The 26576-nt window shown below is 47.0% G+C and overlaps 1 protein-coding gene across 2 annotated transcripts in view; it reads right to left on the bottom strand.

Annotated features, from left to right (window-relative positions):
• Window positions 1-26436, bottom strand: part of IFT172 (intraflagellar transport 172) — a 37793-nt gene extending 11357 nt beyond the window's left edge. Inside the window, exons 1-33 of one of the 2 annotated variants that reach the window (XM_062488318.1) lie at window positions 26398-26436; window positions 26068-26211; window positions 25883-25995; window positions 25336-25375; window positions 22603-22668; window positions 22141-22220; window positions 20915-21002; window positions 19883-20097; window positions 19662-19785; window positions 18488-18583; window positions 17714-17875; window positions 15940-15993; window positions 15313-15416; window positions 14594-14679; window positions 13989-14101; window positions 11568-11735; window positions 11102-11238; window positions 10120-10227; window positions 9519-9603; window positions 9106-9198; window positions 8696-8773; window positions 8084-8332; window positions 6003-6081; window positions 5486-5606; window positions 4983-5127; window positions 4819-4908; window positions 4308-4405; window positions 3930-4065; window positions 2438-2554; window positions 1745-1887; window positions 1027-1120; window positions 714-778; window positions 404-584 (exon numbers count right to left, since the gene is read on the bottom strand). In XM_062488318.1, the coding sequence (XP_062344302.1) occupies window positions 404-584; window positions 714-778; window positions 1027-1120; window positions 1745-1887; window positions 2438-2554; window positions 3930-4065; window positions 4308-4405; window positions 4819-4908; window positions 4983-5127; window positions 5486-5606; window positions 6003-6081; window positions 8084-8332; window positions 8696-8773; window positions 9106-9198; window positions 9519-9603; window positions 10120-10227; window positions 11102-11238; window positions 11568-11735; window positions 13989-14101; window positions 14594-14679; window positions 15313-15416; window positions 15940-15993; window positions 17714-17875; window positions 18488-18583; window positions 19662-19785; window positions 19883-20097; window positions 20915-21002; window positions 22141-22220; window positions 22603-22668; window positions 25336-25375; window positions 25883-25995; window positions 26068-26211; window positions 26398-26436 (3711 nt within the window). The remainder of the gene's footprint in view (window positions 1-403; window positions 585-713; window positions 779-1026; window positions 1121-1744; window positions 1888-2437; window positions 2555-3929; window positions 4066-4307; window positions 4406-4818; window positions 4909-4982; window positions 5128-5485; window positions 5607-6002; window positions 6082-8083; window positions 8333-8695; window positions 8774-9105; window positions 9199-9518; window positions 9604-10119; window positions 10228-11101; window positions 11239-11567; window positions 11736-13988; window positions 14102-14593; window positions 14680-15312; window positions 15417-15939; window positions 15994-17713; window positions 17876-18487; window positions 18584-19661; window positions 19786-19882; window positions 20098-20914; window positions 21003-22140; window positions 22221-22602; window positions 22669-25335; window positions 25376-25882; window positions 25996-26067; window positions 26212-26397) is intronic. The other variant, XM_062488319.1, reaches the window with a different exon arrangement.
• Window positions 26437-26576: the final 140 nt, after the last annotated feature.

Below are 26576 nucleotides of genomic sequence, written 5' to 3'. Positions count from 1 at the left end.
GACCAACTAGAAGAACCAACCACAGTAGCACCGCCCAATTCTTTCCTCCCCCAAAATGGCACCTATGTCTATCCACTTGCCCTAACGACCTCACGGGAACATGCCCATCCATTCCAGCTACCTCAGTGGCCTCCAAATGCACACCCACTTGTGCTTACCCAAGGACCACCCATATGCTGGCAGGCCACATCCTCCAGAGCTGTGAGAGTGTGAAGCTATGATGCAAAATCCACTGTCTCAGTCTTCAGGCCAGAATTAAGTTCCTCTAGAAACCCTGAGTGAATGGTTTGTCTTTGGCTACTAGGCTGACAGAGGGAGTTGGGAGGTGAATTTCTCTCCATCTAAACTGGGCTCTCTCTTGTCCAGTGAGGAAGACAACAATGTTGCCACAGACTGCACTCACCTTATAGTACTTTATGGCCAGCTCAGGTCTCTGTGCTCGCAGAAGGAAGGCCTCTGCCTTCTGGAACTCTCTCTGCTCAAAGGCAAACTGTGCCTGTCCAACAAGCACATCAGCCACACTGTCTGGGTCATGAGCCTCAGCCACACGCTGAGCAGCATCCCAGTTCTGGTTATGCACAAACCTGGGGGGATGAGATGTAACAGGGACATGGGATGGAACAACAAGGAGCAGCCCAGTGCTGGAGAGGCAACCAGGCTGGCATTGCAAGGAGAGAGCAGATGCAGCAGGCCAGGATGTGGGGGACACATACATCAGCACAGCTTCCTTGGGCTTCCCAGCTTTAATGAATTCTCCTTCAGCCTCTTCAAATTTGCCCTAGAGGAGAAGAAGTGATTTGTTTGCACACCTTCCTATTCTGGTATCATCACATGACCTCCTCTACTTACTGCAAGGCAGGGAGGATCTATGAAACAAAAGTGTGTGGAGCTTGGCACTGTCATCATGGAGCCCCATGGACATGCAGGGACTGCAGCCAGAACTGTGACTGCTGCAGCAGCCCAGGGACAACTCCTCAGTTACCTGAGGGACTAGAGAACTTGCACCTGTTCCAGGGGGAAAATTACCTCATCTTCTAGGAACATGGCATACTTTAAGTGGATGTCTGGCATCTTCTGCTTCATGGAGAGGCGGGCCAGTTCAAAAGCAAATTCAAAGACCCTGCAATGAAAGAGAGAAGGACTCTGTGCTGTGAGAATATGCCTTCATCAAGAACAAGACACCAAGTAGAGCACAAGACACTGGGAGAGGAGAGAGGGGAATACAGGGGGTTCCAAGTGAATTAGCACTTCCTGTTCCTCCTGTTCCTGAGCAGGAGCTTTTAGAGACACCACTAAGAAAATTCGGCTCCTTCAAACCCGCTCTTAGAGCACAAGGCAGGAGCCAAGAGATGTGGGAGCCTTGGGAAGAGCAGTAATGAATGGCCATACAGGCAAACACCTGGCCAACTGCAGAGCAGGGCCAAAGCTTTTGTGGCAGGCAGTTACTTATGGTGACATGAGGAGTACTTCCTCTCATGCTCATAGGCTCTCGCAAGCCTTTCCCTGCAGGGGTCAAGGGAAAAACTGCATTTGCCTGCCCAGTTCAGACATGGCATTTGAGAGACTGACACAGAGATGAGAAGTGGTATGTGCCAAGGATGTGGAAGGCCTTTGTGAAGCATAGTGGGGTGGGAAGACATGTCATTTTCTGGACCTGCAGCTACCATGTGCACACAGTTATCTTGGCCCACACATTTTTTCTCTGGTTAGGCAGAAGGGAGGGGAGTGTTGGGCACCTGCATACCCGGTGTCTGTTGCATGGTCAATGGCCATCTCCAGAAGTCCAAATTTGCTGAGGAGTTTCACAGCTGCCTCTCCACCCAGGCTCTTTGCCCACAGATAGGCCACATGCTTATGGGAGTTTGCACCCCCATGTGCCTTGGCCACCTGTCCAAAGGAAAGGAAGTGGAAGAACCCAGTGTATCTGTTTCACCTTTAGCAGACTGAGCCCCTCTCATGTGTTGCCTGCCAGCACGAGGGAGCACCAAAAACACCTCTTCCCTCCCAACAAACCCTTCTGCAACCACCACTGTACTGGTGAGTGGGAGAGTAAGACAAAAGTGTATATGGTGCAGCAGAACAGCTGCTGCCTCAGCACAGCCCACATCACTTGACAGCAGAAGTGACCCCAGCATTCCATGGCCACATTGAGGAGAGCAGTGCTGGGGGCCTTGTGGCCAGAGCAACATCACTGAGGTACAACAGGATGCAGCGATCAGGGGCAGAGCAGAAAGGCCAAGGGTCAAACTCTGCTTTTGGACTGCAAAGCTGCAGACAGGGAGGCCCATAGGCCTCCAGCGCTGAGGCAGTTCTGAGGCTGGGTAGTGTACACCAAATGTTCTGATCTTGCAGTGGACAGAGACAAAGCAGTTCCCACCAGAATCCCACAGCCAGAACCTGAGACCTGCACAGGTGGGGAGCTGTGAATGACTATTACCCTGTATGCTTCTTCCCACATGTCATTCACTCTGTACATGTTCACTGTGCTCTTCCAGTCTTTGGCTTCCAGGTAGTGGTACTCAGCCTCCTGCAGGCGCCCCTCTGCCTCCAGCTCCTGTGGTCAGAGGTGATGAGACAATGACACCTGTGGTGGTGCATTCCCCACTCCTCCTTTCCAGGCTGTACTGTGATCTGAGAAATGCTTGTTAGGCCTTGGCCTTGAAAACACCACCTGGGCTCAGCTTTTCCTGAGCTTATCAGAAATACTGTCTGCTCCCAGGAACTGCTGTTGTCTAATGAGCTTCTGTTCTCCTTATAACCAGCCTTGGAAAATATTCCTCTTCCCTGAATGGCATAACATTCTTGTTCTCACACTTTCAAAGAAAAAGCCAACACAAACTCTGGCCAGGAAAAAACATTGCTATGACTGAAACCCACTCTCTTATGACCCTATAAACAGCAGTCCAAAATGAGATCCTTTTGAACTGTCCTGGAACCACAGTGGGCTGAGACCAGCAATCTCCCTCTGCAGGGGAAAACCTCTCAGAGCCAGCAAACCCTCAGGTTTGCTATGCCTGGATGATCACCCAAACACAACATGTCCTGGGCCAATACCCTCACTCCTCAAGGCCCAACCCTTCACCCATCAGGAGATGCAAAGGCCTCCAAAGGGAGGATTTCACTGACCTCTGGGGGAATTTTTCACAGGTACCTCGTAGGCACTGACTGTTTCTGTCTGGGTGCATAAAAATACACATATGCTATAGCAAATCTGGGAGAAATGTGACTTTCTTAGATGTTTAAGTATCTTGGATATCTAAGTTAGTTAGGCCTGTAGGTAAGGTTAAGTGATAGTTATAAACTTACTTAAATGCTGCTAAGTGTAGTTCTTTTGCTAAGTTGTTGAACATAAGTTATAAACTAACGATTGCTAAGTGTTACTCTTCTGCTGAGTTGCTAGGTATAACTTCAAAGTTACAAGTTAGGCTAAATGCTGTTAAGTGTTATTCCTCTGTTAGATTGTTAAGGTTAAACTATAAATTAACTTTGGCATAATTTAAATGCTTTCCTATGTTGAATTGTTACGCTTAGCATATAAGTTAAAGTACTCCCACGTTTGAGTGCTGTTACGCTTTTAGGCTGTGTTCTTTTTTATCCTTCCCCACACTGTCTTCTGTCTCTCTCACACACCACCCCCCCCTCCCCCACACACCCTCCCTCGTAGACATTTCTCAGTTCATTTCTGTTTTGATTGCCTGTATTTTGTTTGGTTTTGCTGCTGCTTGTTTTCCCTTCTTGTGCCTTAGCTGTCCTGTAAGTGGTAGAGTGAATCTCGACAACAAACCTGTTGTGCTTTGATGCTTAATATCAAATCTGACTTTTGCTCATACCCTTGCCACTGATTTTTAAAGTGTTCTCAAACACTTATTTGTAACAACAATCTTGTCTCTTCTTGGTCTAGCTGATCCCCTGCCATAAGATGCACTCACCTTGCCCAGGTGCATGTGAGTATCTCCAAGTAAGTCCTTGTGGTACTTGGCTACCAGGCAAACCATCTCATCATACATCTTACACTTCTTGTACATGGTGATGGCCAAATCGGGTTCATTCACAGTGATGTACAGCCTAGGAACACAAGCACATCCGAATAGCTCAGCCACAGACATAACCAGTCCCTGAAATCTTTCTGCATCCTGAAATGATCAGCTTTAGTTTTCTGTGTGTGGAGAAATTTCCTCTGACCATTCCGAACCCCAGTCCCAAATTCTCCTCCCAACCCAGGAAAGGGCTTCTCTTCACTACAGCCAATTTTTCAGCCTCAGTTTTGGACTGATACCGGTTTTGGACTGATACTGGAAGAAACTCACCTCTCTGCTTCTTTGTATTTGCCCTGTCTCTCCATCTCCTGGGCCTGGGTTATGTACAGCACACTCACATCCTCCTGGCTCATACACTTGAGTGCCAGCTGCCAAAAGGAACACACAGGGGAGAAATGAGCAGCAATTTCCTGATACATGACAGTGAAAGAGAAGGGTAAAATATGTTTCCTTCCCATCTGACAAACAGGTATCTGTGCCATATGCTCTGCAAAGAATGGGCAGTCACTTGTCACTGCCACAAAGCACACAAGACCAGCTCTTGGAGGGGCCATTTCAGCAAGAGGTGCACCCACATGGGGCTGTGAGAGAAAGAAGGCCATGGTCAGGATGGGAATATAGGGAATGGATTTCTTGCTGGCTTCCGGATGGCCCTGCGTGCATATTTGGGAGGAGTACTGGTTGATCAGGTCTTGGTGCACAACGCACTATCACCTCCTGATGGAAGACACATCTCAACAAGTGGGGTGAGGTTCACAGAAGCTTTGGCTTCTGCCTCTACCTTGTGAGCCTGTTCCCAGAGCCCAGCCTGTGTGTACATGTCGATGGCATCTTTGGTCTGGCCTCCTTTGATGTACAGCTCCTCTGCAACCTGCCAGGAAAAGACCACACTCAATATATCCAAGGGACACACAGAGCAGTGGTGATCCTGGTCTGTGGTCTCACCTGATACTCCTGTAATGCTGCATAATGCTGGGCAATCTTGAGGTAGTATTGGGCTGCTGTCTGTTTGTCCTGCAAGTCCAAAATGTAGATGGCTTTCTTCCACTGCCGGGCTCCCAGAGCTGCCTCAATGGCCTTAACTGAGCACCTGGCATGAAACCCATGAGTCTTTAGAGCCAGGCAGCAGGCATCTCATCGAGGTATGCTATGCCAGGGAGACTAGAGTGCTCTGCTGCTTGATTCAGCTTCCTGACTTAGAGCAGCATAAAGCAGCTGAGTAACTGGCAGTGTTAAGGGGGATGAAAGAACTGGGACATCAGGGAAGAGCAATCAGCACTGTAAAACCTTGGGAGAGATGTGGGAAGGCATCAGTGGCTGGTGCACACAAGCAAGCAGGGCACTGCTAAGTGGGGTAGTGGGATTTCACTCAGGCTGATAGAGGCACAGGTACCAACTTTATGCCCTGCACATACCCTGCTGTTTATACAGCCTTCCCCTGCTCCCACCTGGCTTCGATGTAGTGGTTAATAGCAGCATCCAGCTGTTTCTGCTGCACCAGATGGTCTCCCCAGGCCTCCTCCAGCTTCACAACTTCTGCAGGAAATGCCAGGCGAGCCAGCTCCACAGCTGTAGGGAGACACAAGACCTGTCATGCTGAGGCCAGCAGGGAAGCAGAACTGTGGGGCAAACATGGGTCTTGGATCTGGCACAGAAGGAGGGGAATGATGACTGTCTAAGCCACTCCAGCTCCAATGGGTAACTCAGCAACCTAGACCCCATGGAGAGCTGGGTCAAACCCATGCTGGTGTAGTCAGCATGGTCAAAGGCTTGAGAACAACACAGTCTCTTGGGACTGCATGTGCAAGTACAACTATGTGAAAACACACTGAATGATATGACAGGTGGAAGCTGCAGAGCACCCAGGCATCTCCAGGCTCCAGGGCAGTATTTCATGCTGCCACCAGGCCAGAGTACCCAGGCTCCTGCTGGAGATGAAGGGGAGGAACATATTGAGCACAGTACCTTTCAGGAAGGCATTGCCCTTGCCATAGCACTCCAGAGCCTTTCGTGGATTCCCAACCCTCTCGAACAGATCTCCAGCCTAATGACAGATACAAGCTGCCAGTTTCCAGAGCCACTGTAGAGGAGATGGATCCCTCTGCAGATACCCCTGTGAGGCCCCCTTGGTATTCTCTTTGAGATGAGAAAAACTACTTAATTAGAATGACTAATGCTAGAAAAATGTAGAACCCTTGATATCTTTTTAGAAGATGGTTGGTTAGAATTGATTCTTTATAACTGGTTATTTTATACAAAGAACTTTGATGTAGTTGGACAGTGTTTTAATTCTGCACCCTATTGGTTTACTTTTGATCCCCCTGAACCCTATAAAAGTACATGTAATAACCCATGTGTTCGGATTTGCTGCCTGATGCCTTCACAGAAGAAATAAAGCCTGTGGAAAAAGCCTGAGCTGCTCTCCTGGTCTCTTTCCATCAGCTGAAGAAGGTCCCTGTGAGCCAAGATGAAATGACGTAAGAGCTGAGTGCCTACACAGGAAGTGCTTACAGACCTTGTGGCTGAAACCTGCTCAGAGAGAAGGGCAGGAAAAAGCCACAAGCCACCATCAACCCATATCACCCTACCCTACGGGCTCCGTGCACACTCCTGCACCAGCTCTGCCCTCCCAACTAACCAAGTATATGGGAATTAAGGAACTTCTAGGAAAGACAGCATGTGCCAAGACCATTGTCCTCTCTGTGACTGACCCCAGCACAGCCATTCTTGAAGACCAAAGGCTCATTCCCTTCAGTATTTGAATGGTGGCAAGACCACACATCCAGAGAACTGTAATAATAGAGCAAGTATTTACCAGCCTTTCCTCTATTTGTCCATCTCTGACAACCTGCACTGTAGAAGCTGCCTGAGTTTCTTGTGATGCCCTCACAACATCATATTTGATGAATTTTGACACGTTCTACCTCTATGATTTGTCTAATAATTTTTGGACTATTTATACTTTTGGTAACAACATCCATAGCTGGGAGCTCCAGCTACTCTTTCAATTGAAAGCTTAAGAAGAGATGACAGGTTTGAAGAAGTACAAAGTTTTTCTTGCATCAAAATGAAATGGCCAGAAAATGCTGAAGATAAACTGAGATTAGAGAAAAGTAATTTATAAAGGAGACATAAAGCAAGTTAACAAACAGCAGTGTTTTTTTTCACACAACATCTAACTCAACTGGGTAACTCATAGCCAAAATTGTAACTTAAATTCTATGTGTGATTCAAGCAATAATTTGACAAGCCCATTGAAGTAAAATCTATCAAGAGCTCTTAAACAGGGATGTAGAGCTGTTCAGGTATATTACAGGCAGCAAACTGCTGGACCCCATGAAAACGCACCAGGGGAAGTGCCACCCTGTATTTGCCTGCCCTGTTCTTTATTTTCCTTTCTTAAGCATCTGCCAGAGACCATTGTGGGCTAGGATACTGAGCAGTGGGCAGACTCAGTACTGCTTTCTTACATGAACACGATTATGTGCTGTGGAAAAAAACACCCTTTGATTTTAAAACTATTACCTAACAATAAGTTATCAATTTTTGGTGTTATTAGACACAACAAATAATCACATCCCTTCTTTATGATATTCATGGCTCTACAAATAGTCTTCAACTCCTGTTTTTCTTCCTTAACTTTTCCATTTAGACTATCCTTACGCTGTATTTTATTCTGATATGAGGAAGCACTGACATTTCCACAGTGATATCAAGGTTTCAGCTAGATTCACAAATCTGTTCCTGTTGATTCCCATCTTCCTAAGGGCCTCCTTAACTATTACTGACACTCTATATTCTGGAGACATGTTCCCAATCAAATGTGATCTTTTTCCTGATTAGTAACAGTAATTGTAGACCTCACAATGTACAGTGGATACAGTGAGGATTTCCTCCTAAATGTTAACTGCAAACTTATCAACACAGAATTACCTCTGCTACCTTGCAGCTCAGTCCCCATGTGTCTCACAGGTAGGTGCAGAGGGTGGGGTAAGGGCCCTGATTCCCCTAAGCTGAAAGCCCAGTGGGAAGGGCCATTCATTCACCTGTTCATACAGTTCCCCTCTGATCAGAGCCGTGGAGATCCTGTCGATGACGTCTGCACTGGTGAGCAGCTCATCCCTGTCCATGGCCAGCCGTGCTGCTTTGGCTGGCAGCCCTGCCTGCAGATATAAGCTGACGGCTGCCAGGTAGTCACCCTGGCCCTCCTGGACCTCCCCAGCCTTCTCTTCCTGCTGGGTATCCAGCAGCCACTGGTAGTAATTCCGACGCAATTTCTCCAGCATTGGGTGCCCCTATGGAGAAGCACAGAACTGCTTGACCTGGGTGGGAAGAGATATTGTCCAGCTCATCCTGCAGGGTCTCAACACCTGGTCATAGCACCAGGCCTCTTGTTGTCCATTTATCAGAAACTTCAATGCCAGCCTTGTGTACCATGGCACATTCTTTTTTTTAAGCCACAGATACGCCTAAACCAATTTCAGTAGCTTTTCTCCCTGTTCATCCAGGTCTGTACTTATACCAGTGCTACCTACCCTTCTACGTGGAGCCCTTCTAAGCAGTTGCAAAGTAGGGCAGGTGAAAAGAACACAGACCCTGAATGGACTCCCAACCAGAAGCAAGACCAGCCTATAGCCCAGTGCAGCAATATTCTGTACCTTGGCCTTGGCCACCACAATGCATTCATCCCACATGTGCAGCTCCCGGTACATGTCCATGGCCTCCTCTGTGGCGTTCTGTGGTGGAAAGGAAAATATTAACCCAAAGGCTCCAGGTTAGGAGCTGACACATTTCCATGGAACTCTCACAGCAGGCAGGGTTAGATGTGCAGAAAACACTTGGAAAAGTGTACTGTCTCCTTTACTTGGGTGTACATCCTCCCTCACACTCTTCATGCATCTCAGGGGAATCCGACACCTCAGAACAAGGAAAACCTTTTCTACTTCATGGAGAAAACTCTTCTCCTAGGAACAAGCAACATCTTCCTTTCCTCTTACAGCATAGGGGACACACCTCCCCGCCCAGAAATAACGCAGAACCTTTTCCTCTCCTTGCTCCCTTTACTCACTTGTTCCAGGAAGATCATCTCTGCCAGCTTGTAGTTCTTGTCTAGCATGGCCAAGCGGGCCCGCACCAGGTAATGGTCTGTGCCATCCCCACCCTGCAGACAACAGCAGCAAGCTCAGTTTGCTGAGGGGAAGAACAGGCTCTAGAATGGAACATAGAGGGACTGCAGGTGGAAGGTCATTACAGAAATGAAAGACAGTCGAGAATCGTAGCAGTAACAAGTCAGAACAGTATAAAATGGCCAGCCTTGAGAGGGATCTGGCAGCTGTGGGTGGAAGACAATGTCAGCAGTTTCTACATGAAGAGGTTCTGGTCTGTGGTGTGACACTGGTGAGCAAGGGCACAGAAGATAATGTGCATGTGAGTGTTTACAGGAAAACTGCTGCCCTGCAGAGCATGAAAAGTTTGACTTACGTGCTCCTGAGCTGCCTGGTCAGCAATGACATTGGTTTCATGCAGAAATCGAGCTTTTGCCATGTTTCCCAGAGCTGCAAAGCACCTGGAACATGCAAAGCAGTTAGTTGATAACCAGGTTTTGCTGCCCACTTTTAGTCCAAGATAAGAAAATAAGAAACCAGGCAGCAGACTCAGCTCAGCAATGGGAGAGGTGGGGTAGACCTACTGTAAGAGAAGGATTTTGCCAAGACCCATGTTCAGATGTGCCCTCTAGCCCTGCTCCGTCAGAGAATCCAGGAGCATGACCAAGGCTCATGTTTCACCTGCCCAGGCTTCAGTAATTCCTCAAGCTTGTTCATATCTGTCATCTCTCTGAGTCCTTGCTGTACACAACTTTGGGCTACGATCTACAAAAATCTGTGCTAGAGAGAAGCCTTCCCACCCCTTACTCTGGCATTATCTCTGGGATGAAAAGGCAAAGTCATGGCCTGGCAGAGAGAACATGTAAGTCTCCAGTGCAGTGAATATTCCAGACCATACACAGAGCCACATCTTTAGCTGGACACTGGTTTCTGAGATTCAGCAAAGGGCATGTTGAAACCATGAAGAGGTGATGTACCTCTCTGCAATATGCAGCTGTCTTGCTTCCAAAGCCAGTCTGCTGAGGGTCTTCCACATGGCTTCCGTCTCTGTGGACATTTCCAGTGTCTCCAAAAATGCAGTAGCCCTTGAGATAGAGAGATTTGCAGACTTCCAGTGACAGTAGAGCTCTCTGAAGAAAATTCCAGACTGTGAGACAGCAGCTTCCTAACCAGAGCACCACTGAAAACAAAGCCAGCTGGGTGTGCCCAGCTCTGAAGAAGACAGTGTAACACAGAGCCTGACAGAGCAGGGGAAAATTCAGAGATGTAGGTTATTCCTACCTGGCCTAAGGTAGTTAGAGGCAGATGATCAGCAGAAGGTTGTAGCAGTGTGAGACAAATATAAAGTGTTCTGTCTGATACAAGTCTCTGCTGAGAAAGTATCTGAAGACACAACCATGCTATGAACACGTGAAGTTTTGTCCCCTGGTCACTTTTAAAAGCCCTCTTAAGAGTGTCAGCAGTACCCAGGTGGCTGCCATGATGTCTTGGGTTGCAAACCTGTCTTTCAAACAGGACATGTGACCACTTCAGACAGTCAATTTTAACTCTGCACAGCTCCTGAATGTTCCTGTAACACTGCTACCATCCCTGGAAGGGCAGTAGTAAAAGCACCCAAGCACAACTTCACATCTGGCTCCTCTGGAGACACTCTTATTCACTGCAATTAATTGACAACTACCTTTAGCAAAGCCCTGTTGGTGTCTGTGGGACCACACTGGCCAGCCTCTCCCTGAGTTTGAAACCACAAAGCAAAGCTGCAAGGAGGCAAAAGCTGAAAAATCTCTCCTGAAGGACTGTGATGTTCATTATAGCCAGACCTGGCACCAACATCATGCTGAGATCCTGAAGTTCAACTCTGGAAAGCTGTGCTGCTGCAGCTCATGGATCATTGATTCCCAGGCATGTGGCACATGATATGAGCTACCTGCCATCCCCATTGGCATATCCAGCACTTACCTGTGATAATCGCCATCATCAATGGCAGTCCCAAACTCTATGAGGCCTTCATCCAGGGTGTAGGACACAGTGTTCACCCCTTCAGATACTATCACTTCAGTCTTTCCATCACTCCTTTCCAAGCCTACGATCTCCCCCTAGAAAGAGTACCAGCTGCCAATACTCCCCTGTTCATCTGAAGTACGTGGGATTTTAGGGATGTGAGGGCAGCACTGCAACAGCTCTGCCAGTCACGGTTCTTCTGAATGAGCTCCCACTGAGCAGACTGAGCCGTGAAGCAGCCCTTGCTCCATCTTCTACCAGGAATGTCTGCCACAAAGTTGACAAATGAGCTCATACTTTGTCCATAAGAAACTTAACAGTTCCCTTCTGTCTCCCTTCTGCCATACCACCCTTGCTACTCTCACACATGTGAGGAAGGAGGAAAAGAAACTGCAAGAGGCAATCAAAGTCTCCAGAGTTTTACCTTCAGCGGAAACATGGTGACTCGCTCTGGAGCATCGATGTTGTACCAAATGCAGAGACTGCTTCTGTTCTGAGCAACCACCACGTCACTGCCTGGGACCCACTGCACGTAGGAGCAGTAGTTCAGAATGGTTGTCTTGGTGCTGCTCTCAATGTCATAGAGTTGCAGCTGGAGGCAGGAGAGGAGAACACACTCAGCTGGACTTATGGCTAGCTCACATATGCTAGCTTACACAAATATCACAGGAATATCTGAGCAGGCATCTTGTAAACAGACATTACCCATCAGGAAACAGACCTTTTCCAAGACACACATCCTAAAATCTCATTTACACATTGCTATAAGACCTTTTTAAACCCTTGCAGCATTTTAAGCCACACGCTCTTGCCTCCCTTATGGCTTGGCACAGACATTTATAAACCAGAAAATGCCTTGTGCTACTTCAGTTCCCTCTCAGCTGCAGAGCTGGAACATGAAAATGGGCTCTAAAGTCCTTCCTAGTAACAAACTAAGGGACCAAGAAGGGCCTTCCTCTGCAATTTTGGGTAGAACTCTCCATGCCAGGCACAGTCCTATTACAATGAGTACTACCAGTAAGGTGAGAGGCCAGTTGTTTGTAGAACACACTGTCTAAAACCAAATATAACAGTTTTGAAGGTGTAACCTGACAGATGGAATAACTTTGCTATATATATGATGTTTTGTGTCTGGAAAGTCCCAGATTGTCTCTATTCCTTGTCCTCACCTAAAAAAGACGAGTAAAAGAAGAGAGAACTGTGCTAACTTCACGACACCTATCAAAAGAGAACAACAAAATTCCTTTTAGTCTGTACCAAAATGGCTGGAGAAATCATAGAATCCCAGAATGGTTTGGGTTGGAAGGAACCTTAAAAATCATCATGTTCTAACCCTCTGCCATAGGCAGGGACACCTTCCACTAGTCCAGGTTGTTCCAAGTCCTCTCCAAGCTGGCTTTGAACACTTCCATGGATGAGGCAGCCACAGCTTCCCTGGGCAACCTGTGCCAGGGCCTCAGCACCCTCACAGGGAAGAATTTCTCCCCGTTATCCCATCTAACCCTGCTTTCTGGCAGTGGAAAGCCATTCCCCCTTATCGTCTCACTCCAGGCTCTTGTCGAAAGCCCCACTCCAGCTCTTTTGGAGGCCCTTTAGGAAATGGAAGGGCATCTAAATGTCTCCCTGCAGCCTTCTCTTCTCCAGGATGAACAATCCTAATTCTTTCAGCTTTTCCTCATAGAAGTGGGTGTTCCAGGCCTCTGACCATCTCTGTGGTCTCCTCTGGACTTGCTCCAGCAGCTCCATGTCCATCCTGTGCTGGGACCCTACAGCTGGAAGCAGCACAGCAGATGGGGTCTCACCTAAACAGGGCAGAAGGAGAGAACCCACCCTCCCCTGCTGCCCTCACTGTGGGATTGGTTCATCATACAACTTATGCTAGTTACATCTCATGAGATTTCCAGGGCCTCAGCTCTGGAGCTTGTCCATGTTCCTGTGGATGGCCCTGTCCTTCAGGTGTGTCATTCCACCCTCAGCTCGGTGTCACCTGCAAGCTTGCTGAGGGTGTACTCAATCCCTTCATCTGTATCATTAATGAAGATAGAAAATAACACTCTCCCAATACACACAGCTGAGGGGCCCTTACTTGTCACTGATGTCCACTGGGACTGAGCCATTAACCACTTCCCTCTGGATGCAGATGTTCATCCAATTCCTTACCCAGCAAACAGCTCACCATCAAATCCATCTCTCTCCAGTTTCAAGAGAAGATGTTGCGGGGGTCTGTGTGAAAGGCTTTACAGACATCTAGATAAATGACATCCATAGCCCTTCCCTTGGTCACTGATGGAGTCTCTCCATCACAGAAGGCCATTGGGTTGATCAGGCAGGACTCGCTGCTGGTGAAGCCATGCTGGCTCTCCCGAATTATCTCCCCTGGTTGTCCTGCATCACCTTCCCATTCCCCATCTGCCTTAGCACTGCTTCTAGGGAGAGCTGTTCCATCATCTTCCAAGCCCCAGAGGTGAGCCTATCAGATCAGTAGTTCCCAGGGTCCTCCTTCCTACTCTTTTTTAAGATGGGTACAATGTTTTTCTTTTTCCAGTCACTGGGGCTTCACCTGACTGACATGACTTTTTGAATACCATAGATATATGTACTGCAGAAGAAACTATGATTTTCATTTTCAGGAGTGATGAGATAAAGTAAGATGTCTAGTAACTAAGTTCAGCATTATATATGACTCAAGAACGCAATACTACCAGCTCATGCAATCTGGACATGGTCAATCTTCCTCAAAGAAGCAGTAAGCAAAAAATCAGGAGTATTTCAGATGTATTTCTCACCTCCCTCCCTCCCTCCCTCTATTCAGGCATGTCTGTCTCTACCTCTCCCCACACCTCACCCTCATCTTCTTGTCCCTGAAGAGCAGTTTGTGGCCTGTTTCATTCAGCTCCAGCCAATCGATCTTGCTGTCATGACTGATAGTGCCAGCATTGTAGCCACCAACAAGGTCCACTAGGGAAGGCAATAAAGAAACAACATAAATACCTGATGTACCTCAAAATGCTCAATATTCAAAGCTGTGCCAGGGGAATCAGGTGCCTGGGACCTATTTAGGGCAAGACTCTCAGCAAAGACACTGCGAAGGAACACCAAACTGCAGTGACATTTTATTTTGATGCCTTCTCAGCAGCAGCAACTCTCTCCCTCTGTCTGAGCATGCAGAGCTCAAGGGCACTGCAGGCAACACAGTCTGGGTCCAGGACACAGTCACAGACCACCCATGGCTGTGTCCACGATAGGCAGCATCCTGTCAGAAGTAGGACAGCCTGGTGTCCAGTGGACCGCTACTAGGCAGAGGGAATGCAAAGGGGAACTTCAAGAATCTGCTGCTTGGTAGAGGGAATGCAGAGAGGACCTTCAGGGATGTGCTGCCCGGCACAAAAAATGGAAAGGAATAAGGAAGGCTGGCAAAATCCAGGGATGGGAAAGGAGGGTTACAGTCACCTGTTGCTATAGTTTTGATGTCTATCAGGTAAGCCAGTTTCTTGTTCTCATCCATGCCTCGCTGTTGTCTCTCATTGATACGGACACTGTGATTTGAAGGGAATGACTGTTATCTTCACTACTCTCAAAATTCACATTTGAATCACATAGTCCCTCCCTGACTTCCCTGCAGTTTTCCTGAGCACATGGAGCCTCTGGCACTTCCCTGACCTGTGACACTTGCCCAGTACCTATAGCTGCCTCAAGTGAGAACAAACCTTTCTGACCACTTGCTCCTCTCCTCCTCCCCCCCAAAGCTACCCCTTGGGAGCAAGGGGTCCCCAATAACACATTAGTTACATTGCTCTGAGCAGCCCATGAGCCATGGTCCTCCCTTCTCCTCAAACAGAATTTTAGAGGGACAGAGGATGTCCTGCTGGCAACTGAGTCCCTAATGATGTTATACCAGGACCAGCTGGATACAGAGTTGCCTGGGAACATGCACAGGAGGTTCCTCTTCAGCAACAGCCACGGCAGGCTGCAGCAAGATCAGAGGAATAAGAGGCTCTTGTACTTCTAAAACGTGACAGCCAGTAACCTGGCGACTAAACCCATCACTGTGAGAAGTAAGGAGGTGTCTGGGGGCTGCATTCTACACTGTGGGACGCTTCCAGAGTCATGTATCTGAACTCACTTTACTAAATGCCTGTGCTGGTTGCACAGGCAGATGTAGCCATTACCTGACCAGATGAGGGTTCACAAACTCTGTGCGGACAGACCCCAGAATGTCATTGCTTCCATATTCCACTAGTGTCAGCTCTCCAGCATTAAAAATCATGCACACCTGATGGTGAGAAGGGAATATACTGTTAGAGTAAAGTGACAGAAACACTCACACCTGCCAGTGAGGGGTACAGGAAAGAACTCTGCTGCACACAAATCTAAATTTAAATACTCTGGTATGACTAAAGAACTGTTCTTGTCTTCTTGTGATTGATAGCTTTTCCTCAAGACTGGGGATTTTAATTGTGGGACTATCAATCCTGCAGGAGTCAAGATCTCCCCATGACAGCTGTATTCTGTATCTCTAACACCATCTCTGGCCATTGCTCTTTTATTGGTTCTCTCTCCTTCAGGGTTATTACTTATATACCTTGTCAGTCCACACACTGAGTTTGTTCTGTAGCTGACATGTGCAAAAGGCAAGTACAAGGAAGAAGCAGATTGGGATCTTCATGAAGAGGCTAAATCCAGGAAACGGATGAGAAACAGGGTTTTCCAGAAACACAGGTGACGCACTTCTGTTGCTGGTGCGCACACAGCTTTACACACCATTCATGGGGAGCATTCTGTCCCACCCTACTTACATTCTCATTGTCAAAGAAGAACTTCTCATTCCCCCCAGATCCTTTCCAGGCCACCTGCAAAGCAATGGCATGAGATGAGGCTGACAGGCTGACAGCTCCACCAAGACCAGTCTGCAGATGATGGGCTCCACTGTCCAGCTTTCAGCTCCCACAACAGACAGCAACACTTATACTGCACAAGGGATTGTGTTCCATCACTTTAGCTGCCAACACTGTTTTTAGCCATTCCCAGCTTGCAAATTCCACACGTTCCTCTCCTTTCTTTAGACTCAGCTTCAGACTCCAGATGTCTTTGTATAGAACATTTCTGCCTTCTGAACAAGAGGCCCTTATGTGACCAAGGTACTCCCTCTATCCTATCCTTCACAGGCCCTTCTCCACCTTCCCCAGACCAAAACACCCAAAAAAACAAAAAACACCCAAACAGCTCCTTTGCCTCTGGTAATCATAGAATCACAGAATCACTGCTACCACTGGTGGGAACCAAATCTCCTCACCACATGTAGCTGAAACCCTTTTTTATTTAGGGTCATATTAGCAATGGCCGATCAGCATAGTGCCAGTGGGGGAACAACTGATTGGAAATTTGAGTAGAGCACTGGATAATACAATAGCTACTGTGGTAACACACCAGACAAGTGGCCAGAGAAGCAAAAAACTGAAAGCGAAGGCTACAGCAGTCCTCTTCCATCATGGAGAATGAACTCCAACTTACTGCTTCAAAGGAACTCCAGTGAGACAGCAAGAGAGCAAATGGACATCTCACAGCCTTGTTCTTTCTGAGAAGTGAGTATAGCTGTGAAATCCAAAGAAAAACTCTGTGCAGTAAGATGTAGAGAAACCTGGGAGCTTCATTCTGGCCAAATTCTCAGTTGTATTATCAAGTATCAGCATTCTCCAGTGCAAATCTCCAGTCAGAGCTCCTGCTCCAAGAGAGACTGATTGGCTCACCATCAGTCTGATTAAAGGTAAGTGACACCATTGCGAACAAAGCAAATATGTCCTTGAATCCTATTTAATGTTTTTATCAGACATGAGCCTATTGCTCACATTCTCCAGGCTCAGCACGTGGGCTCAGCACTCAGGGCACTGCGAGGCTCAGAGGATGGACAATTTTGTGTGAATTGTATGATACTGGAAATGGCACTGGCATAAGCTGTGGGATGCAGTTATGAATTGTTTTCTGATGATTTTTTATTTTGTTTCTTTTAAACGCACTAAGATTTGGACATTCACATCTGGAATGTATATATGTAAAACATCCAGATTTTGGCCCCCAGGTGCAAGAAAGACTGATAAACTGGAGCAAGTTCAGCACACTGCCATCAAGATGGTTAGGAGTGAAGCACTAACAGTGTGAAGGGAGGCCGAAGGAATTTGGCTTCTTCAGCCTGGAGAAGGGAATGCTTAGGAAACCTCTAAAACATGCCAGGCTTTTTTTTTTGCAGATGCAGAGTGAAAGGATGAAAAGTGGTTCTAAAACAGCAGTCGAGATACCAAGAAGACTTAGGAAAAAGGCTTTCTTTCATGAGTACATTAAAGCGTTGGAACAGACAGCTAGAGAAATCGTGGGACCTGAGCAACAATATCTGAATTTAATATCAACCTTCCTTTGGGCAGTAAGTTTGATAATAGATCTCCCAAGGCCTCTTCCAACCTGAATTATTCTGTGATTCTTTGAAAATAGAGGTATTGTTCTCATGCAGAAATCATATCCTCTGAGTTATGAAGTTTAGCACTTGACACTCTAGAAATGCCACCTATTTTCCAGTACCTCACTGAGCTTGTTGGAGCTGATGTCACCCAGCAGTAATGTGTCTGAGGTATGGGCCACCAGGTACCTGTCCTTCCCTAAGATCTTCACCTCATCAATCTCATAACCATACTGGGACTTCAACACAAGTCGAGTTCCTGTTGAGAGGTTCTTTACAATGACCTAGAGAAAGTGAGACAAAGCAATATGAGGCCATGCACAGAGGAACAGTGCAGACTTCTTGTCCCATGGAAGATTAGGCAACAGATAATACTAGGATATTTAGATATCCCTTTACATCATTTCCTGCCGCTTTTTTAAAAAACCTTACCCTTCCTTTTGCATGGCATGACAGCTGTATTAGACACATGGGATTCTTATTTTTGCCATTTACAAGTTACTAGCCTAACTGGAGACCCACTCAGGTCCCCAGGGATAAGCCCCCTTTGATGAGTCCTGTACTCTCTCCCCTGACTGCACAGGGTTGCCCAGCCTGCCATTTCACCTTTAGTGCCACATTCTGAACAAGGTAAATTTGCAGAAATTGAATCACTTCAGAAGTCTGCACCTGACATGGAAGTAACTCACAGAAATTCACAAGGTAGGAAATTAACTCCAGGTCTTCTGTGGTAGCCAATTCCCACCCAAACTTAGCCCTACCCCGGGCATATCCCCTATGTTTTTCTTCACAAGTTGATATAAACAAACCATAGGTGCAGAACTGCAAACATGTCTAGTTCTGGCAAACATCCCATTTTCATCAGGAGTTTCATACCTCGTTAGCTACTCTCTTACCTGGCTTGGTCCCACATATGTAATTTCAAATTTATTTTTGTAAATGGTTCTGCGAAGGCAGCAGTCAAACTGTTCAACTCCTCCACACAACGTACCCTGGTCACAAGAACACATCATGTGGTCAGTGAACTGTGTTAGGAGAGACATTCCAGACCCTGCTTACATTAAGAGGATCAGAGGTCAGACAAACACACTGGTCCCAGCTGTTCTGGAAAACAAGGTTCAAGCATTCACATGCAGGAGGACCAGCCCTATTTTGACTTTCTTTAGAAAACAGAAAGATGTAGCTATTTTCAGAAAAATGAAGATTACCAAATGCTGGCATGAATCTGGGATGCAGGAGGCAAGGTTGAAAACCACTTTTATCCTCATCTTTCCCATTATTCTTCTCAGTTTCCCACTTCTCCCTCTCCCAGACTCCAAGTGTCTCCTCCCTTCCAGAAGAATCCTTTCAACTTTATTTCCTTTTTTATAACGTCCCCATTCTTTCCACTGATCTCCTATCCCTTGGCCCCTTCCCCTTCTCTGAAAACATTTGTTCACATGTTCAGTAATTCTTGGTCTGAAAATATTTCAAGGATTCTTAATTGTTGAGCACATAAATATACAAAAACTACTGAAGAAAAGTCATAAATAACATCTTTAATAAATAATTTAAATGCTTTGAGTTTGTCAACTTACTACAGAAAATATGCAGAAAGAGCAATTTAAAGAGACTTAAAGAATTATTTGACTTTAGAGAAAGTCAGATTAAGGTTTGATGGCTGAAGGTAGAAAAAAGAGAATGCTGAACTGAAAACACACAGCACAGAAACACGTGTAATTAACAGGTCAGTTTGTATACTGCTTCTTACAGGTGCCCAGAGGAAAGAATGCTCCTGAGACTGCTCTGGAGAAGCTGTGCTGACCTCACTATGCTTCTGAGAAAAGAGAAGGTCTTCTACAACCAGTGAGCCAACAGCCACAAGGCTTCACTTGCACCCCCCACTGCAGCATGAGTTCCCTACACAAGGTCCTGCCCTCAACACTTGCATGGCACCCCTGGGTAACAGTGTGACCACATCAGTATGACCATGTTCAAAGGCTCCCTTGAGCACACTGCTTTGCTCCCATGCACAAACATCCCCCTGGTGTGGGATTTGAGGGCTCAGGCCTCCTGACTGAGGATACAAACCGCACAGATCCGTGAGCCATCCCTCTTCCACGCCAAAGCTGTGATGGTGTATAGGTGAGCTATTTCTTTGGGCTTGCCTTCCTCCCAGGCACTGCGGCGTGGACTCCAGTTCAGAACCCGTAACCTGTGAGAGAGAGGACATAAGAGAGACATTAAAAACTGTGCATGGCTGTCAAAGGAAGGACTATAAAGAGGAGAATTCTCTATCAGGTACATGGTACCTGTCATAGCTGCCAATAACAATGGACTGGCCACTGGGACTGGTGGCTGCTGTGGTGAATTCCTTCTCTGACGAGTCCCGGCTGTAGTCAAAGGTCTGAATCACGCTGCCTTCCTTCCCATAAGCGACAATCTTCTTGTCACAGCCTGCAGCCACAATGCTGTTGGAAGCCCAGGCGAGGGCATAAGGAGGACAGGGATGCACCACCAATTTACCCTACAAGAGACAAGAACACCTTGAACATGTGAATGGCCCCAACTCCTAGCCGGCCTCTGTGCTCAGCTATCCCAGTGGGACCAGTATGGGACCTTCTGCAAAGCCCAGTTCATGGGGGTGGCTTTGTCTGCCTGCCTAGTCTGTAGGAAGACAGAAACCAGAACTGAGAGATGTATTCACTATTACATTAATTTAACTGTGTGAGAAGAATTCCAACGCCAGTAAGACTGATACCATTAACTAGACTGAGATTAAACTCCCAACAGAGTATAGATGGAGACTATAGATGGACCTTCATCCTATCATGGCAGAGAGCATCCATGCTCAAACTGCTTCAGCTGGAGACAAAAGATCTGAGAACAGCATCCCCTTCACCACAGCCTGAAGCACAGAGAGACTCCGGAGGAATTCTTGGTGTCCAAGGACAAAATGTGAGCCTGAGATTCAACATTAACTGTGGTAACTACACACTGCTTAGTGTGGAGACAACAGTAGCCACTCCATGGAACCCTACCTCTTTGAGCATCATACTCCTGGACACTTAAACATCAGATCTTTCCAGACACCTGAACAGCCTTATGCCTCATACACAAAAACATTAATTCCCCCCTTAACATTGCCCTCAGTGTATTCCAAAGCATCTTGTCACTGTTCTGCCTCCATTGATGCTTCCCAAAACCTTTGCTAGCAAGAACAGCCTGCAGCTCCTCTCTGGACTTCTACTCCCTCCACAGACTGATCCCTTTCCAGATTTCTGGAGCTGGGAAGCAGGCTGTGCAAATAGGAACGTTGCTCACTGAAGAAGGATCTTTGATACCTGTGATTCACCTGAACCCTCATCATCAAAGAAGAAGCGCACTATGGTTCCATCTGCATGGCCAGACAGGATTCCCCTCCCCGACACACTGCAGAAAAACAGAAACAGGATGATGCAATGTTACTGTAAGACTTGCACCTTTATACTCATATCCCTGCCCAGAGCAGCCACTCCCAAAGTTGTGGTTGATGTTCCTCATCAAATGAACATTCCCCAAAGACAAGAAAAATATATAGTACCTGTGCCAGTGTCTGTAAAAAGAAAGCAGACAAAAGAACCCAGAGTGGAAAGGAGAGTGACCAGTTAAGTATTTTCATCATGTAAAATCACAATAAACAAATTTCTGTGTTTTCTGTACTAAAACTCAGAAGCTAAGTGACCTTCAGTGGTGTAATGACTCTGCTCACAAGTGCTTACAGCAATGTGTATCAAACAGCTCTGGCACTGGAATTGTTCCAGAAGGGAGGCTTTAGGGGAATCCCTAAAAGAAACACAATTTGCCAGGCAAAAAACACCTGGGCAAAAACTCCAGGCCTAAGTCCATTTTTAACAGCGCTGATGTTTTGCACTTCTGAACACAAGCAGGGAGATGAGAGCAAAGAAGAAACAGGCTGAAAATCATGTACCCAGAGAAACACTTTTAATGAACATTAGAAGATTCAAGAACAGAATACAAATTCTATGGACACTGCAGCAATCCAGCAGTCATGTATCTGTCACCAGAATGACAACACTTGGTGAAAATTCCACTCTTAGGACCATGACACATCTCAGTTTTTACGTAAAGAATACTAAAGTAGTTAAAATGAAATCTTACTAATGAAAAGAATTTTAAATTTCACTTTATGGTTATTTTACCTAATTACAGCCTTGTCAAAGGCTTTATCTGGCACAATGTACTTACTTTTTTTTATCCTTTAAACACGAATAATGTTATTAGTTAGATGAAGCTGACAAATGTAATCCTTATAAAGTCACAGACTCAAATACAGCAATGTATACAAGTAAGCTCCTGGAGACTTTCATCCTCAGCTGTGTTTGAAGAACAACCAGGTAGCAGATTTTAGGAAAAAATTCTTTCTGGAGAGCACAGACAAGTGCTCTTGACAAGTAAGTGACAGCAAAAGGACACTGGCAAGCTCCCACACTGGCCCCTATTATGTCAAGCCAGCAGCAGGTGTGAGACTGAGCCAAAGCAGGGCAGGCCAAAGCAATGCCATACTCACTTGGAAGTTAGTGAGACCACATAGGAATCTGTCCCATAAATGGTGGAAGACTTGTTGTTCTTTGTATTTGCTAAACGAACCTGAGAAAGAGAAAATAATCAGTGTTGCTTTTGTCTGCAGAATGTGGATCTCCCCCAGTGTAAGTGACATTCCCAGAGGTTTCCCAGTTCACTACCAGGGAAAGAAATCACAGGAAGATCATTGCCTTCCAGTATGTTATAGAAGTGGGGAAGTTGGAGTCACATTTCCATATTTCTAGAAAGGTTTGGAGAAAGATCTAAAAGATCCAGTAGATCCTCCAGGGACTAACTGAGAACCAGAAAATTCAAGTACACAACGTAATCCCTCTGTTGCTCTTACTGTGGCACTCAATGATGGCTCTTACCCCTCAGCCCAGCCACTTGCAGACCGTGGCAGACCCAGCAAGGCGAAGAAAGTCACGCAAAGAACAAGTTTCTCTACCTTTCCTTCAGCAAGACCGAAGACAATGACATTCTCTGCTGGCCACAATAAGCAGGTCACAGCACTCTGCAAAGGAGAAGGTAAAAAGAGAGGTAAGAGGTCCACTCTACTCAGCTTCCTGCCCCATTGCCACCTAAAATAGTTCATGAACAGACACTACTCAGGCAGGAGAGATGAGGCATTTGGACAGGCCTTACTGTTGCTGAAGATACTGGAGAAACAAAAAATTTGTCCGGTGTTCTTCACTGGACAAAGCTGATGAAACTGGACAAGCAGCTGAAGATACTGGACTTGGTCCATGCTGAAGCCCAAACTAGGTAACAGTGAGCTGGGGCAAAGCAATTGAGCTCAGGAGGACTATGGGAAGGCAACAAAGTTATACAGATGTATTCAGTTTGGAGCTCTTTTGAGAGTGTTACTTACTGAGCAGGGGCTTGACTTGCCACATGCTATTGCTGAATGTATAAAGTCATGGTCATTTTAAAAGTATACAGTATACAGTATAAAAGTATACAGTATATATAGTATACAATATAAAAATAATTTTACTGTTACAACTTCTGTAATAGCTAAGAGAATACTTGTCCGTTGGATCTTTATTTGATTAATAAAAAAAAAGTATTTATTTTTTCATATAAAAATAAAAATCTTTATTTTTTCATCTATGAAAAGATGGTTATTAGATGCTACTAAGCAGGTTAGGTAGAAACAGGCTCATTAAATCCAAACCAAAGGTATTCTCGAAATCTGAGGTGGGGTCAGAATGAATAAAGCTGACCACAAAACCCAACTGTAAGAGAAGGCCAAGAAAGTTTATGAAAGCCCTTCACATCTACCATGCAGAACTCTAGTCAGCAAGAAGGCTTGTGTTTGGATTTGTGCCACCAGCACCAGCCTCACTGTCTCTCTGTCCCATTTTAAGCATCTGGGACTGCTTAAAATACATATACACCCTCATTTCTGCATCTTATCTTCCATCCCTGCTCGGATCATTCATACCAGCAAACACAGCTACAATGAGACAACAAAATGTCTCAAGGCAACCAAACTGTTCATAATTTAAATGTCCAACCAATTGCCAAGACCCATTTTCATTACTCCCGTTTCCCAGGAATTTGTGTGTTTCCCTCATTATCTGTCAGACTCCTCCTCTCTAAGACACCAAAAGCTTGGGAACAGGCTTCACACAGTGGTGATGTTCTCATTGTTTGTCCTCCTGGCCCTCAGTAGGAGGCTTGGCCTGGCTTGGCAGTGTGATCACACGCTGTGATCACTGTGTGTGTAAGAGGGCCCAGTGGCAGGAGAAAGGGAGATCAATAAATGATCTCTCATATTGACAGAACATCTCAAAAAATTTGTAGATAACAATATTTAGTTACAGGAGAAAGCCAGACACAGTGGCAAAACCCCCGACATACAGCATCAGAAAAAATGACTTATTCTGTTATGAATGGTAGAAAAGGCATGGGGAAATGAGAGAACGAGTGGAAAAATGACTGAATTTCTACATTAAAACTTCAAAAATCTGTGCATGTGCCATGGACAGCATCTAAGCTTGTGAGAGATGAGCAGGCCCCCACTGGCAACTGGAGGGGCAGGCAGCAAGCAATACACAAAGAAAGAGCTCTCCAGGAAGACTAAAGGTGCCCACACCTGGGACAGCCACCCTGTTCAGGAAAGGGACAAACAGACACCAAGCCCCTGTTGCTCTCTTTTCCTAACTATACTCTATTCTCAGGACCACTCAGTGCAGCAGCTCAACCATAGAGAAACAGATCAAAACAGCAGTTTTGCTGTAGCCAGAGACACAGAATTCCCTGGGCTCCCTGGAGCAGTCAGAGCACCCACAGTGGTAGGCCATGGCCCAACGCTGAGATGTAAGCTTTCAGTCCAGAGGGTGAGGCTGCCCTTCACCTGAGAAAGCGTGGCACAGAGACTGCAGCAACTTCATCAGGAGCTGCTGTCTCTGTCTATGTCTTCTGGGGATTTGGACATGAAAGATGATTCCTCCTACCCTGCACAGAACTTTCTTGGTGACACTGAGAATATGGGGTGATGGCACATGCCTGAAAAGCCTGGGGCATCTGCTGGACTTTTGCCTCTGAAGGTAGAAGTAGTCAGTGCACTGTATTTTCTCACTCTGATAGCTTTCTGTGCAAGGAATTCATAACACCTTTGCCTTTCTCAGACAGATCTCAGGGCGAGCCTTTGCAAACACCTACTGGCTAGATTGCTTTCTGACACAGGCTGGCAGAGCCAGAGCAGCAGAACACAAAAGTGGCCAAGGAGCAAACGTGACAGAAATCAAAAACCTGAGACAATTCAGCATGTGGAAATTGCACAGTTTGAATTCTGCACACTTTACATTTTGTTTAAAAAGGTATCTTGGAGTTAAGAGATGCAAATGTGTGAAAAACAGTTAGGCTCTGAGTGTCTCATAGTTTTCCTTTTCAACTCTCTTAAAACAGTCTGTCCACTGATGCCTAAAGTAGTCCCCAAAGTTCTGTAGGTGACTGCACTGATCGTTCAACAATTTACTCTGTTGTACCCGGGCATTAGGACACCTCTGAAGCTTGATGAGCAATACGTATCTCAGAATTTAGAGATTCTCTTATGTTCTTTAAAGGTCAAGTACAGTTTGGCCAAGTACACCTGTGAGTATGAGCAGACTTCTTATTGTCTTTTCCTACATATGCCGGAGAAAATGGAGTCAAACAGAAGTCTGGGTCTCACCGTTTGGATGAACTTGTTGCATATCACCTTCTTGTCACCCCTGCAGAAAAATATAAACAAAACTTACTATCAGCAACACTACACATTCTGGTCACCTTACTGGTTATATACATAACCTATACTGGTTATACTGGTCTGATATTGTCAAACACAGACCCCTGAAGTTTTATGTGGTGCTAGTTTATCATAACTTTAGGCAAAAAAATCAAAAAGACCCCCAGCTTCTAAGCTTCCAAAATTCTGGTGAACTGCCTTTCTGAGTGCCATTAGCACAACTCCTGACAACAAATGAGGCTGTAGTGGGGCAGGTGTGTGCCATGGCTCCACAACTGGAGGATGGAAACACAGGCTCCAGCTAGCTGCACACACAGTCTGGGCTCTATAAGGGCCCTGCCGAGGAAACCTCACCTGCTGCTCCCCACGGCCACCTGTGTGACTCCCTACAGGTCAGCCGATGGGCACTGCCCTGTGTGCCAGGGCAAAGATCAGGCTAAGGGAGCCCACGGCAGGGTGGAATGGAGCATGCCGGACCCCACCACACACTCACCACTCCTCGCCGATCCTGTACACATAGACAATGTTATCCGTCTGCCCGATGGCCAATTTGGTGGAGTCCGGGGAGAAGGCCATGCCTTTGACCACGTAGCTCTTCCTGCCGTACTGCAGAGAGGGTCCGTGTGACCGTGGGAAGGTCGGCTGTCCCAGTGCTGCCCGGCTTATGCCCACGCTTACCTTGGCGTCTGCCGGTTTGGTGGAGAACTTGTCACGCCGCTCGCCCTGCTCGTCGTAGAGCAGCACCACGCGCTCGGCGGTGCACACGGCGAACCGGGCACTGCTGGCGGACCAGGCCATGCAGGTCACCCGCGCCGTCCCGTCCTGCGGGCACACAACAAGCCCCAGCGGGCACACACGGCTCAGCGGGCACACACGGCTCAGCAGTCACACTGCAGCCCCAGCGTCGCCGCTACGCGCTCCAGACCGGTGAGGGCCGCTCTCCCCAACCCGGCCTGGCCCGGCCCGCTGCCCCGCGCCCCGATCCCCCCAAGCCCGGCCCGGCCCGACCTGCGGGGCCAGCAGGGTCCGCACGTGCCGTAGCTGCATCGCGCCCTTCGCCGGCCTCGGGGCCGGGGCCGGGGCCGGGATGGTCCCACGGGGCCGCTCCGCCGCTGCCGCCACTGCCGCTCCGGGGCCCGCCTCGCCCCGCCCCCGCTGCCGCGGCAACGCCGTCGCCTCCGCCGCGC

The sequence above is a fragment of the Cinclus cinclus genome, chromosome 3, assembly GCF_963662255.1.
Source record: "Cinclus cinclus chromosome 3, bCinCin1.1, whole genome shotgun sequence".
Classification (NCBI taxonomy): Eukaryota; Metazoa; Chordata; class Aves; order Passeriformes; family Cinclidae; genus Cinclus; species Cinclus cinclus.
Note: the sequence above shows the minus strand (reverse complement) of the source record. Positions and strands in the feature narration are given on the sequence as shown.